The sequence below is a fragment of the Caretta caretta genome, chromosome 2 (assembly GCF_965140235.1).
Source record: "Caretta caretta isolate rCarCar2 chromosome 2, rCarCar1.hap1, whole genome shotgun sequence".
Taxonomy (NCBI): Eukaryota; Metazoa; Chordata; order Testudines; family Cheloniidae; genus Caretta; species Caretta caretta.
The window spans coordinates 48763024-48777924 of record NC_134207.1 but is presented as its reverse complement, the minus strand read 5'-3'; the positions used below and the strand labels follow the sequence as shown (position 1 = coordinate 48777924).

General features: G+C 40.8%; 1 protein-coding gene across 2 annotated transcripts in view; it reads right to left on the bottom strand.

Annotated features, from left to right (window-relative positions):
• The window catches only part of RMDN1 (regulator of microtubule dynamics 1), a 30608-nt gene that overhangs the window by 10220 nt on the left and 5487 nt on the right, over positions 1–14901 (bottom strand). For both annotated transcript variants that reach the window (XM_048841144.2, XM_048841143.2), the window contains exons 3-7: positions 12141–12228; positions 7686–7845; positions 6818–6907; positions 5391–5446; positions 2353–2440 (exon numbers count right to left, since the gene is read on the bottom strand). In XM_048841144.2, coding sequence (XP_048697101.1) covers positions 2353–2440; positions 5391–5446; positions 6818–6907; positions 7686–7845; positions 12141–12228 — 482 coding nt within the window. The remainder of the gene's footprint in view (positions 1–2352; positions 2441–5390; positions 5447–6817; positions 6908–7685; positions 7846–12140; positions 12229–14901) is intronic.

The window sequence follows — 14901 nt, the reverse complement described above, 5'->3', positions numbered from 1 at the left end:
AGGATTTTCAAAACCGAATTATTCAACTAAAAATGTAATACATTTTGTGTGATTTAATAGTTTTTTTGGGATCCCTAAGCTAACTCTGACCAAAGTTATATAGTTGAATAGAAAAAGAAAAAAGCTAGCCACAGATACTTTCTGGTTGGATTAGGCTGAAAACAATTCTGCCACCACTATCCTAAGTACAAGAGGGCTTGTCTATATGAATACTTAGTCCACAGCAAACCGGGGAGCAAATCTACCTTGTACTAACCTGCCACATACTGTCTGTGAGGACACTATTGCTGTGTACGAAAAATTCCCTTTGATCTACCCCACTTTGAAATTGAAGTAGGCAACTTCTAGTGCAGGGCCGCACGCTCCGCACAGGCGTGCAGTGCATCTCAGGCAAGTGTAAGGTATATTTATATTCCAGCTTGTCACACACTCTCTCTGTGGGCAAGCCATTATACAGCAGGTAACGTGCTCTAGTACTTAAAAGCTCCTGGAGTTAGGAGAACTGTGATGTAGTCCTGGTTATGACACAGACTTCCCGTGTGGCGTCGGGCAAGTCACAAACTCTCCGGACCTCAGTTTCTTCATACATTAAAAAAAACAAAAAACAAACAAAAAAAAACGGTAGGAGGGAAATAATACTGGTTCTGAGATCTTATTAAGATGGGCACCTTTACACGTGTATAATAAAACATGATATAAAAAACAAAAATCACATGACCGTGGAGGACAAAGATACCTCAAGTTCAATCTGGAGGAAAACTCAAGTAGTTAAACAGTCATGAGGATGAAGAGGAAATATTTGCTTATGAAAAATGACAAAATCAGAGGGAAGCATTTTATTTTCATAGAAGGAAATGAAAATGAAAATAAAAATACTAAGTATCAAGTCAAATAATATGTAGGTATTCAGATATCATGGTGAAGAGAGCTGCATTGGAACCTAGACAGACAATTATCTGTGGTCTGTCCTAATGATAATGTGTGTCTGAGTATGCACCACTTTATGTGCTATGTGGAGGTTTGGGGGTTAATTCTCAGCTGCCCCTTGTGTGTATCTCTCATTAAATCATATACATTTGAGAGAAGGTGGTTCAATAGGTTAATGAACTAAGATAACTCCTTTTTACTGTATGTCACCAATGGAAAATAAATTGGAGGCTCTCACCTTAGTCTCTGCATGTATTTCTTATGGACCTAATATCAAGCTTTCAGAGCCCCACAGTCCAAAAGGATATTTCTTAGAAAATAATGTCATTAGTCACTTTGTGACTGTTCTAGACAAAGCCTGACTTGAGAAGAAACAAATTAACGTTTGTTGTTTTCACATGGAATCTTGCATATTTCTAACAAGTCAACTTCATCAGCTCCAAATCTATATTTAATCCATCAGTACAATTTTGTATATGACTGCATCTGTATTGTTCAGCATTCTGAGCACTTCTGGAAGGTGAGCTTTATTAGTACAATTATTACTAGTACATGTTAGTGCAGGGGTGGGCAAACTATGGCCTGCAGGTCAGATCTGGCCCCTTAGGGCTTTGAATCCGGCCTGTGAATTTGCCACCCCCGTGTTGCCGTGGGCCCCGTGCTGCTCCGGAAAGCAGCCGGCACCACGTCCCTGCGGCCCCTGGGGAAAGGGGGGCAGAGGACTCCACGCGCTGCTCTTGCCTGTGAGTACCTCCCCCGAAGCTCCCATTGGCCGGGAACGGGGAACCTTGGCCAATGGGAGTTTTGGGGGAGGTACCCATAGGAGCGCAGAGCCCTCTGCGCCCCCTCCCCAGGGCCTGCAGGGACATGGTGCCGGCCGCTTCCCAGAGCAGCGGGGGGGCCGGAGCAGGCAGGCAGGGAGCCTGCCCTGGCCTTGGTGCGCGCTGCTGCCACACTGGAGCCGCTCCAGATAAGCGGTGCCGGGCTGGAGCCCGCACCCTGAACCCCTCCTGCACCCCAACTCCCTGCCCTGAGCCCCCTGCCGCACCCTTCCTGCACCCCAACCCTCTGCCCCGAACGCCCTGCCACACCCTGCACCCCAACCCTGAGCCCCCGCCAAACCCTGCACCCCAACCTCCTGCACTCCTCACCACTGCCCTGAGACCCCTTCCACACTGTGCACCCCCTCCTACACCCCAATCCCCTTCCTTGAGCCCCCCCGCACTCCATGCCCCAACCCCTTGCCCTGAGCCCCTTCCTGCACACCGCAGCCCTTCCCACACCCCAACCCTACATTCATGGCCCTGCAAGCAATTTCCCCACCCCGATGTGGCCCTCAGGCCAAAAAATTTGCCCACCCTGTGTTAGTGGCTTCTTGTTTTTGCTAAGAAAAGTCTATGGGGAACAAATATTTGCATATAGTACCTCTTCATAGGTGGAGGTTGGTGGTGTTGCAAATAGCATTGCAGCTATTTTGCTTTGGTACCATGGCATTTCAGCAAATGAGTAACACCTGGAGCAAAAGCAAAAAGGTTTTATATATTTCACATGTCTCCTTTATTTTGAGGTTCATACTTTTAGGGAGTTGAAGAACCCCCAAATGTCAAAGTTTGTCATCCTGCCAAGAACCCACAATTGTGAATAATTGCAATGATATTATTTGGTCTTTGAATGAGTAATTACAATAAGATACTTAAATTAAAAACAAATTGAAACAATTGTTGTAGAAGACATAACCACTCTGCTAAAGAAGTTTAGCGCCTCCATTGCTGCTAATCGCTACTGCATAATAAAGATAAAAATCCAACTTTTAGCACAAAGTTTACAACATAGCCTATAGCTTGATTTTACTGAGAAAAATCAAGTAGTTAAAGCTATCACTCCATCCAGATCCAGCCTTATGGGTTTTACTACAGTAATTTAACCATATACTGTATGCATTTGTGCATTTGAAAATTTTTGTAATAACCATATAAAACTGAATGTCAGCCTGACCTAAACATTAGCTTGCTCCTCTTGATTACTTAATTAAAATAAACCCCAAACAGTACTCTTGAGAGCCTATATGTTCTACAGCCATGAGTACAGGACTACGAGTCAAACTCCTGAGTTCTAATCCTGGCTCCGCCAGTTGATTAAGTCCCTGTTCCTTACCTCACTTTCCCCATTTGCAGAATGGAAACAGTCATTACTTGCCCATGGGGAAGCTATAAGGGTTAACATTTGTAAAGAGTTTTAAACATGTAAACTGCAGCATACGTAATATTGATAATGTTTGTAACACCATATTCCAGAAACACATCTGACACGATTAGCCTTGATTTGTTAAGAAAACAATATTTGAAATTCCTCATATGAACATGCAGCCTGATTTCTGGGGGAGGGGGAGGGAACAGGTGTGGTAAAGGTCTAGAAACTTATTTAAGCCTGAGTGTTGGAAAGTAGACACCCAAATGGGGTACAGTAGCAAAGCCTTGGTAGAATGCTGTTGGCAAACATTTGTGATGCCAGTGCAGGATGAAAGAGAAGGGGAGCGAGAGGAAGGAACTGATCCAATAATTTACTGAGATTTTTAATCCCAATGTGATAGGAATGTAGGGACTCCCAATTCTCAGAACAAAAATGATACAATTCGGCAGTACTTCACTACCCAAGTAGTGACACACAATTCCCTCTTCTCAGCTTTTCCCTACAGTTTTCCTGGGTCAACTGAGTCGGGCTCAGGGGGCTCACGCTGGGCAATCCCTACCACTTCTAGATGTCTGAACGACAAGAGGCTGCCTCAGAGCTGGCCTGTAGGCTCCCCCAGAGTGCTGGGTGGCAACAGTTGCTGCCTCCTCTCCCAGAAAAATAAGTTCTCAGACTACTCCAGGAAGTCAGACTACTTTGGAGCTAGTGGTGCAGACAGGCTGTAACTTAGGAAAGGCAAGTAGGAAAAGATCATAAAAAACTTAGGGTGGAAAGCCGGACCTTGTTAGGTTCCCAAGGGAGACCAGAAATAAGCCTTTGCAAGGAACAATTGGTGGGCTTGGCACTGATTCTACAAATCCCTTCTTATCCTCTTCACTTTCATCATCTTCTGTGGGTACATCTACACAGAAAAATAAAAAAACAAACCCAAGACTCAGGAGCCTGGGTCAACTGACTCAGGTTTGTGGGCTCATGCAGTGGGACTAAAAATAGCACTGTAGATGTTCCTGTTCAAGCTGGAGCCTGGACTTTGAGACACTGTAACAGGGGTGGATCTCAGATCGCAGGCTCCCACTCCAGCAGAAATGTCTATACTGGTATTTTTAGCTCAGTAGCGTGAGCCTAAGTCAGCTGACCCAGGCTGTGACTCACTGTGGCTGGTGGGTTTTTTCACTGTAGACATACTATGGCATTCTAAAGATTTCTTGTACAGTGCTAAGTGGCTTTGGGCTCTCTGACAGATCTAGAAAAAGGAGGAGGAAGCGCTGCATCTGGACTCAAAACATGCCACAAGCTTTCAATATCGTGTGAGAACATTTCAGAAAAAGCACTGACACAATGGGAATGGGGAAAGGGAGCCCCCATGTGGCTATACAGGTCACAGCTGGCCCAGATTTTTCAGGTAGAATGGATTTTTTCTGTCTCCTGTGTTTCTCAGGCTAGCTCTCTCTCTCTCTCCTTCACAGCTTCTCTCTCATATGCTTTCCTCTGACTGATGCATCTAGTGTACACACACTCACTGACAGAGAAAATTGCCAGGTGTCCAGCCAAGGTGCTTCTGCACAACATGTGGTGTTCGTACTAAAGTTAAATTCCCAGCTCTTCACCTCCCATTCATCAATGATGGGCAGTGACAATCAGATTGATTCTCATTCCTTCTACATTTTCAGACTCACATTAATGCTAAAATAAATAAAAATTCAGAGAGTTCTTAAAAATGTAATAGCATATTTAGATAGCATGACAGTGTACATTTTTTGTTTCAGAATATCAATCCGTCCTATCTGCCCTCACACCAATCTTCGCAAGCACTTTAATTCATAGCATACATTTAAATTTTAAATTCTGTCTCTTTTGAAGTCAACGGCAAAAGGCACTATGAGTTTGACACTCCCAACACCTCTGAGGCAGACACTCAGAAACACTCTATTAATAGTGTCCTCAATTTCTGGTGCCTGCTGTGAAAATAAACTGAAGTCTGCAACTTATTCTTCTGTATTCCAATGAATTAGAACTAAAACAAGGTCACTGAGCAGTTAGTTTCACCTTCGGAGTTATATTAAAACTTGGATGGCCAGAGTCTTTCAAATAACTCAGGACAACTTTCAAAAGATTTTCATGAGTGGATTTCAAGTCATTTAGCTGCTCTACACATTTCTGCAAGTCATTTAACATTGCTCAAACATTTTATATTCCACCTACAAATAAAAGTGCTAGAGGCTTTTCTTTTTTGTCACAAGCTAACTCTGGTTTGAAGAAATTATCAGTCTTACCAAATGCCCATAAGGTGAATTGAGGTAGCATCTTTAGGATTCAGTTCAATGGCTTTCTAGCAAAAAAAAAAGAGGAGATGTAAAAGGCTGTTTCACCAGATCTGGCTTAAGAACACCAAAAAATGCACCCATAGTTGTCTCCTTCTATTTCATCGGTGTGAAATAGAAACAACTGCAGGGAGGTACAGTATTTGGTATTCACAATCTAATCTGAGCTCCTTATCTTTATGTCTAAAGAGCCTTTTTTCAAGTGTTTGATCATGTCAGTACGTTCAGGTTTTGATACAGCTTCTGACAGCAAGTAAAATCATGTGATGCCTCAGCAGGTCTTTATTGTGCTGTATTTTCTCCAATATTTGTCCTTCAGTAGCTACAATCTCCACTGAAAGAGCCCATGGTGACCAGCAGCCAAAGACCATTCTAAGATGATACACTCACTTTGCAATAGCAAAGGTCAAGCCTATATATACACTCTACTAGTTTCAGAAGCTCATATAGGGTTCTACAGTCCTCACCTTCCATTTAGAGATTTTTTTATCTTACTGGAAAGCAACTGAAGAACACAATGCCCACAGCTACACAAAGATATATTTTTCATGTGACCTGCATACTTGTCTGCTAGCACTCAGGTCATGACCCACAGCAGCAGGGCATCTCAAGCACCCAGAGTTACAGGAAAGGCGGTGACACAACCCCTCGCTGCTCCGGATTGCATCCCAGAACGTGACAGACATCGCTGGGTGCCTCTGGAAGATGCACAGTAGGGCCTTGCTGCAACTTTTAGAAAGAAGTGGCGTACTAGCACATGCTTCTGACAGCAGCATACACAGTAACTGATTTGAGGGAGCAGGATACAGATAGCTGGCAGACTACACTACTTTGGGCGTGTAGGTTTTACAACTATCTGAACACAAGGAGGGATCTTAGCCTGCTCCCTGCATACAGGCTGGCATGGAAAGATGCTTCTTATGGCCTTACCTCCTCTCCTAGCCCAAGTGCAACAAGCAGGTAAGACTAGCCTTTAATTAACCAACTGAAAACATTCTCTGTGCCAAGGCTCTGATGCAATTTACTGCAGGACTGTATTTTATCACCTCTCATTGCATGTACATATGAGCCACTGAGAAAGTTATTAAGGGGACGCAGGCAAAAGAGTTGCTGATTAAGTTTCAATTGCTGGGCTAATTTTGCCCTCATTTATCTATTTTTTTTAACCCACACTGACACTTCTGGTGCCTGAGGATCAGTTTGCAGGTTGCTGAGAAAACTGGTATGACTGGAAGATCAGACACAGAATTGCAATTGTCCACCCCCAGAAAACAGCTGGTGACCCACCCTTCTGGGGGCTGTTACCCAGCATGTGAAAACCATTGTTCTAAAATGAAATATATTGATACTATCATACTGAAAATGCTTATTTACAATACCTGGAAGTGTTCCTTGATAACATACGCATTTGCAATTTTAGTCTTGATTCCTTCATAATCTCCAACATCACTGATGCAGATTGCATACCACTAAATTCAAAACAAAACAGGTCATTAAAAGAATATTTAATAGCGCTAATTAAAATACAATTATTGTCACCAAGTGATCAGAACAATATTACTCAAATTTTAAAAAAAAGTATTTATTAAAGTGTTGATTAATTAGCACTACTGGTTGCTTATGAGAACTGTAATTATAATGGATAATTTTAATGGTGTGAAGAACATTCCCTCATCACAGCTGACCACAGTCACGGGAGGAGCCAGGGCCTTACTATCACTAATTTGCACTGCAGCAACACTGATTGTACTTAGTTACTCCTCTCCTAACATCTGGGTCTGGGCTACTGAGGAGAGAAGAGGAACAGGAGAAGAAAAGGAGGGCAGACCCAGGAACCCTTGGAACTTGCAGCAGAGTCACTACCGTGGCACAGAGGCAACAGAATGGATCTGTGATGCACTTTCCAGGCTGATAAAGAGGGAATAGTTCAGGCATCAAGACCTCTGACCAATCATCTGCCTCTGTGGTCCTGTAGACAGAGCTAACCAACAGTCATTTTCTGCATATGAGTTTGATTTAATCTGCAAGAATCCAAGTGCTGGTCCCCTTAGAAAGTGGTCATCAAATTCTCCTGGGTCTCAACTAAAAAACTAACAAATTGTGCATTGAAGAAAGCAGCATACAAGTTTGCCAGATAACCTTATAGCTGTAAAGGTTACAGCAAAACCATAGGCACTCCTGTTTCTACTGACAGATGTCAGGATAGTGGATAGCAACATTTCAATTAAATTACTTTGACTGGCTCACCTTGTGTACTGCAAAATTTGACTCATTTTTCTCCAGTGCCTTCTTTGCATATTCAAGAGCTTCATAAACCAGTTGCTTTTTCTCCTCTGCAGAGGTGCTACTGAGTTGGGCTAGATCACGTGAGGCCCGTGCTAGACGCCATAGTATCTCCGCATCCTCACTAGTTATAAACATAACAGAAATATTAATTGTCTACAAAGCAAGTGCAGGTCTAAAATCAATCACTTACTACACTGCTCAGCTTAGCACTAAGGTAATATTGTACTATGTGCAATTCTAAACCACATGCAGCGAAAGGCTGAGATCTCAGTCACAAATACGAGATCTCAGTCACAGCAGATTTGCTGAAGAAACTTTGGCAACACTTTTGATCCGTGAAGCAATAATCCTATTGGCACCATAGGAAGCAGCTTTTCTTTTTTTTTTAAATTGATGCAAAATTCACATATACCACCTTTAAGCTAAAGAGACAGGAAGGAAAATAAAGAAAGCAACATTTACTTCTGACCTAAACTATATATTTTCCAATATTCAGTTGGTTTCAGCAGCAAATGCAGTATTATGTATCAACCATATTGCTATAGGTTTTGTACTATAAGCACTTGCAAAAGTTCAAAATAAAAATGTTTCAGAGTTTCATTAAAAACTCTCAGTGGAAAGACTGTGTCAAATAAACAGTCTCCTACTATGTTAGAACTCAAAACACTGCAGCCCTGGACAAGTGAAACTGACTAAAACCAAGAGTGAAAACAACAAATACAAAGAATGAAAATTAAAGTTGGATTTTTTTTTCATTTTTATTCTAAGGGCCTGGTACTTATATGGCTCCATGAGCTGCACATACACCCTTTAAAACCTGCTCACCTCAGAATAGCAGTATGTACCCTTCTTATAACTACTCAGATTCAACATATGCACTTTAATTACAGTAGTATGCACTTAACGGTTTAAGTAAACAAATATACAATCTGTACAATTATCTTTAAAACCTAACATAACCCTGTTCCTTGCTGGCCTTCCCTTTTCCTAACTCAGGCCATCCAAAATGTAGCTGTCAAGATTATCCTCCATTCTGACCACGTTAGCCCACCTACCTGAGTATCTACTCTAGCTTCCCCTGTTCTTTGTATCAGCTTTGCAATTAAATGCTGTGCTTTCAAAAGCTTCCAAAAGTCCACTCTGCCTATGTCTTCTCTTATGCCCGCCCATCCATCCCCTTCTACTCTCTACTGTCACTGTGCACTTCATCTCAAACTGTTCTCCATCTCCTTTACCCACTAGCCTTTGTGCTGTCTTTCATGCTGCCTCAAATTCTTATAACACTCCCCTCACCTCCTTTATGCCATTCATCCCTTTCTTTAAAAAGATTCTTAAAAACCTGTTCCAGGAAGCATTCAAACTTAGTGTCACCCATTACTTTGGATTGCTGTGTTGCATTGTACAGGCTGTGACTTTAGACTATAAATTGCTTGAAGAGAATTTTATTATGTTAGACACCATGCACTTATTGTGAAGTGTCCTGTTCACTGGTGATACTATACAAATAATAGTGCATACTGATTATGTGATGCTTGTTCGCTTTCTAATTGTGCTCACTGTTGTGCATGTTCCTGACTTCTCTGAAGCCCCAGTTTTCCAAAGGTCTGAAGTCCCCCCACCCCAATACATAATATGACCATTTTTAAGAAATTAGAAAATTATATGGGAAAAAAACCTGTTTCAACCCCAGTGACAACTGGTCACTTCACACTTATTTCCTGATGTTGATACTTGCACACGTCAAAGAGGTCAAAAGCAAAGTGAGAGCGAATGTTACAGATCAGTTTTTATACATGTAAGGAGTTAATAGTTATCTTAGTAACTGCTACAAGTCAACCTCCTGACGACACCCTAGTAGATAAATACCCAGAAGAAATATTTTAAACACACAAAAGGAACCTATCAGAAACCTTTGAAGACATATTGCATTATAATAAACATGGTAACCTTTTATACTTATTATTGTTCTTATTCAGCTACTCTCCAAATCTATCATTATTTCCCTACAATTGAACAGCACTGCAGGCAGTAACAGACTCTTCCTAAGCATGTGACCTCACAATGAGCCTGCTCATTTAATAGTGGGTTCCTAGTTAACTTCAGTGAGCACCGGATACAATGGGAGCATGTGATAATATAAAAGGTGGGAAACAGCACAGATTGAAAATATAAGAAACAATTTATAAGAGAAGGAATAACATACAATAATTTAAGAACAAGACAGATGTCCTGTTCAGCTTATTCAACCAACTCTGATGCAACCTTCCTAGTTTCCTGGAATGCCAGCCATATTCTGTGAAACATCAAATTGGGACTATGTAAAAGTATAGGGGATGTCTTTAATGAGAAAAAGATGTGTACCTTTTATTTTTGTAAATTTCTTAATCACTATCTAAAAACAGAATTCTGGCACCGATTCTGCTACTCTGAGTATGGAGAGTAATGATTCCCCTTATAGGTGTTACCAATAACTAAATAGGAAAAATCCTCTCTAGCACAACAAAATGACAAACATTAGAAAGGCTTTATTAGTTACTTTCAATTTAAAGTGCTATGTCACTTGACTGCATATACCCAGATTTGAATTGTGCCATTGGTGTTCATTGCATTTTACAAAGATAACAGTATCAATGAGTTTGTTAGTTAAATACAATTCCTCAGTTTTGATACGCTGCCTAAAGTTTTCTATTTTGAACTCTAAGATTAAATAACAATTTATGAACGTTTCAAAAGTCAGCGATTATTGTGAGACTGTGGGTAGAGAAGCCGAATCTAGAAATAGGAATGCTGGGTATCAAAAAACAGGCAGTTTCTAACACATTGTCAAACAAATGATAGTTAAGTTTAGAACCTCAATACAAAATGTTTTTCTGGCAAGGTATTAAATATGGCATTACTAATCTGTTTACTGGATAGTTCTGCTCTAGGTACTGACCTAGCTTAGGACTAAGTGACTCAATCTCCAAGCTGTTCCTATAATTTTTGTGCATTCCTCCTAAGAGAATTTTCAGCTTCCTTATGACTTGGTGTTTCTCTGTGACCACTCCTTTGCCCTTTCTGATGGGGTGGAAACAACCCAGCCCAGCTCCCAAGGTTCCTCCATAAAGCCCCTGGGGTACATCTAATCCACAAGGAAGAGATGGCTGGCCAGCCACCCCTTCCCCTGAAGGAGGGCATTCTGAAGAAAAACCTCAGAGGGTTCTCTGCTTTTTCCTTTAAACAGCCCTGTCCCAGCCTGCACAATGTTCTTTTCTTTTTGTCCAACTAAGACATATGGGCAGGAGCAATACTCTCTGTGGTCAAGAACCTCTTCCTTGGCAGAAGCGAAATAAAAGAAAGAAGAAAAGAGCTGATGAGCAGTACAGTGAAAAAGAGCAGGAATGCTCCTACAGAGTTGGGAGAATTTTTGCCTCAATACATGAAGTTTGGGCTCTTTCCCTGATTTAATAATACATAAATACTGGTTGTCTTATCCCACTCCTCTTGATTCCATTAGTGAATTCTAAGTGTTCCTCTCTTACCCATTAGCGAAATCTTCCCCCTCCCACCCACCTCTTTTCTTTGCATGGCTCCTTTCTCCCTGTGGGCCACTTTGCTCCACCTCCTCTCAGGTCCCAGCCTCTCTGCTTCTCCACCACCCTTGCACAAAAGAACAGATGGTCCTACCACTCTGCTTTCTATCACTTTCTTCTCTTATTGAAATAGAGCAAAAGGTTCAAAGGCTGCTCTGTTCCCTGTACTTCTGTTACAGGAGCTGGGATGCTTGAACCACTCACCACTCTGTTCTCTTCTTTCTTTCTCCCTCCCTCCCCTCCAGCAAAGGAGTCAGAACCTCCCAGAACTGACTCAGTCCACTCATATTGGCAAAATTTCTATTTGTCTATGGCCAGCAGGTTATTCAAACCCTGTCTGTGTGTTTTGTACAGTAGCAAACACACTGTCAGCTCTGTAACACAGTGACCTCTCTCCCCTCACCCCCTCCAAGCCCACAGAGACACCATTCAGTTGCTAGGGGGATTAGGATGAAGCAGTACTACTGCTCTCTGTCCCACATCTCTACTAGGATACTTGCACATTAGGGTCTGTATTTAACCTTCTAACATATACTAGGGAAAGCAGAGTGTCATCCACCAACTTCCTTATAAGAACATTATTCTCAGGGACCCTGTACTAATGGAAAAAGCCAGCCGAGTGCTAACCCTCTGCTGCCCAAACTGAGCCCGACTATGAATCAGGTCCTTCCTTCTACATTGAAAGGGAAGAAAATTCAGGAGATTTTCTCTCTTACTGCAAAAAGGTGCAAGCTGGGTGCTCAGTGCTATCATACTTACTGTATTAGTTAACATAAACTGATAAAGGAGCACTTCATAAATTTTAAGTCACAATAATGTGGGGATATTCAATACCGCTAAATACCTGCTTTTGTGCTGGGTCAGCAATTGATAGAGCTTTTCAGTTTCTCCACTCCCATACAGGTAGTCTGCTTGCTCTATGATTTCCTCAACTTCAAAAGGGGTAGGGATGGTAGAAAGAGAAGACAAAAAGATTAATAAATACGATAACCTACCAGATAAGCAACAATATATTTCAAAGTACAACAATACAACTTGCTGTTCGCCAAAGTACCCTGAAACACAAAAAATCAGTACAAAAAAAATCAGCACTAAAGACGGGATCAAACAACTATTTCCTAAAAAATATCAAGTGTTTCCAATTTCAAATTGGCTACCTATATACTAACTTTTAGCAGCCATGGGATACAGAATTGTACCAGCTTTGTTTATTTTCAATGAACAGCTTCTGGGAACAGAAACAACATTAAAAAAATATTACTCTATGAAACTATAAAACAGCCCTTAGCAACAGACAGTGTTAGAAGTGTAACAGATCTTAGAATGTTAGTCTGATGACCTCACAATGGCAGAACAGAACGTGTTTGGTTTAATTTCCGGTGATGAATAAGGACTTGTCTACAGTGCAATTAAAAACCTATGGCTGGCCTCGGTCAGCTGACTTGGGCTCACAGGGCTCAGGCCAAGGGTCAGCTTAAGTGAAGTGCAGACATTTGGCTCGGGCTGGAGCTTGAGCTCTGGAACCCGAACATCTACACCGCAATTAAACAGCCTGTTAGCCCAAGCCTCACAAGCCCGAATCAGTTGACCCAGGCTAGCCAAGGATGTCCAGTCACAGTGTAGACATATCCTAAGTGATCGGAACATGGAGCGTGTGGGATGCCAGGGACTGAAATACAGCAAGACAAAGTGGATGAATGCAGTAAGGGTCACTTAGTATTGGACTGATCCTTCAATGTATTATCTTCATAATTTGTTGCAGGGTGACTTATGTTTTCAGTCTTAAATCATTGTTTTGTATAAAACCAGCAGCACATATAAATAATTCAAAAGTATTAAGATACGTCAGTGACATAATGCTTTTTAAAATATTGTAGGTTCTGGCAATCAGAGATAAGGGCTCCACAGTTCAGTTAATAAAAGTACCACTGTAACATGCATGAGGCCACAGACAATGAAACTGGAGAAAATGTTATTAAATGAACCCAAACTGGGCTTTTCAGCGCAGCTTGCCACTTTATCGAAGTTTTGCTGAATTAAGCCCTTAGCAGTTGCACAAGCACCTGGTTTTTAAAACTAGAGTGTCATAAATTTTTGGTTTTAATACCACATTTCCCCCCCCACAGAGCTCTTCCAGGTTTCCTTTGTAGGTTCCTAAATAGGTTTAGCACAGCCTGCATTCCCAGTAACGGCAAGTCCCCCACTCTATATCATAATAAATACCTAGCGCTTATATATGAAGATATAGGTCTTTGCCTGGTTATTCTTATTATTTATCATCCCGCACAAAGCAAATACATGACGTTAGTGTTTTTGAAACAGGAACAAAAAGTGTCACAGGTTCGATTTAAGTAAAAAAGATAAATATGTTAAAAATGAATATACTTCCACATTTTCAACCTGGAAAGTTAGGAGCTGTACCATTCTCCAGGATTCTTTCCATATTTTGGCCACCAGAGTTGTTTAATTCAATTAATAATATTAAGGAGTTTAATATTTACTAAATATCTTAAAAGGTGACAATTTCAATTTGTGTTTTGTCTTCAATGGTGTTGCTATCCCAAATAATAAGTTTAACATTTTTCTTTTTCCCCATATTAATTCTGTATCATAACCTTCCAAAGTTTAAATTTCTGATAATGGAAATGGTGGGATAAGACTCATTCTGTGATGTGAATAATTATGCGAATAAAACATAGTTGTGTTCCACAAACTGATATACAAATATGGTGCAGATTTTTACCATGATCATAAATAAAAGACATGAAAGAATGTGAGTAGCTTGCCTAGGTTCCTCTTCCTAATTAAAAACAAGGTGTTCCATCTGATAATTCTATTTTTGCCATAGGTTTGTTATATTTTGATTTAATCATTTTTTTTTAAAAGAATGACCACATCCAACCATTGTTGGGTTTTTAAATTGTTGCTAGAAGGAAACTTCATCCTGGTCAAAGGCCATCCCAGTATCTAGACTGCCTAGCTCTCTTCTTCTTAATTCTTCAATTATGCTTTTTATTCTACTAAAGTCTTCCATGTGACTAAGCCTCTTCTGATCCAAATATACAAATTTAGGGCCTTTGATTCTACCAAAAACATTTGCATAGATGTATAACTTTAAGATATGAATACTCTATTGAAGTTGATGAAAATACTCAAAATTAACCATTGTGTTTTACAGGATTAGCCACAATTACTTTCTCAATCCTTAAAACTGCAGTGTTTATGAAAGTTTTATAATCCTGTTTTAACAAGAGATGTGTGATCTACAAGAGTCAAGCCTTCACTGAATCTTGATTTGGTTTGAAAGACAGTTAGCCTGTACCTAAATTAAACTGTGGAGATTTTTCTTTTTCAGTTTTGTAGCTGAATACTTTCATAAGTAAAGGGTCATCTGGGTCTAGAATGCACAATATTTTGGTGCAAAACCACCCACTCCAGGTACTTTCCTCAAGTAAAGATGTTATATAGCTTTGGAGACTTCGTTTCCCCCACTCCCACCCCAGCTCCAATTTGTCTATGTAAAGTGTAAGTAGGTTTCTTAGCTACATGCTTTTATTTCTGTTATAGGTACCTGGTATTCAGATGGCCATAGCAACTGATAAATA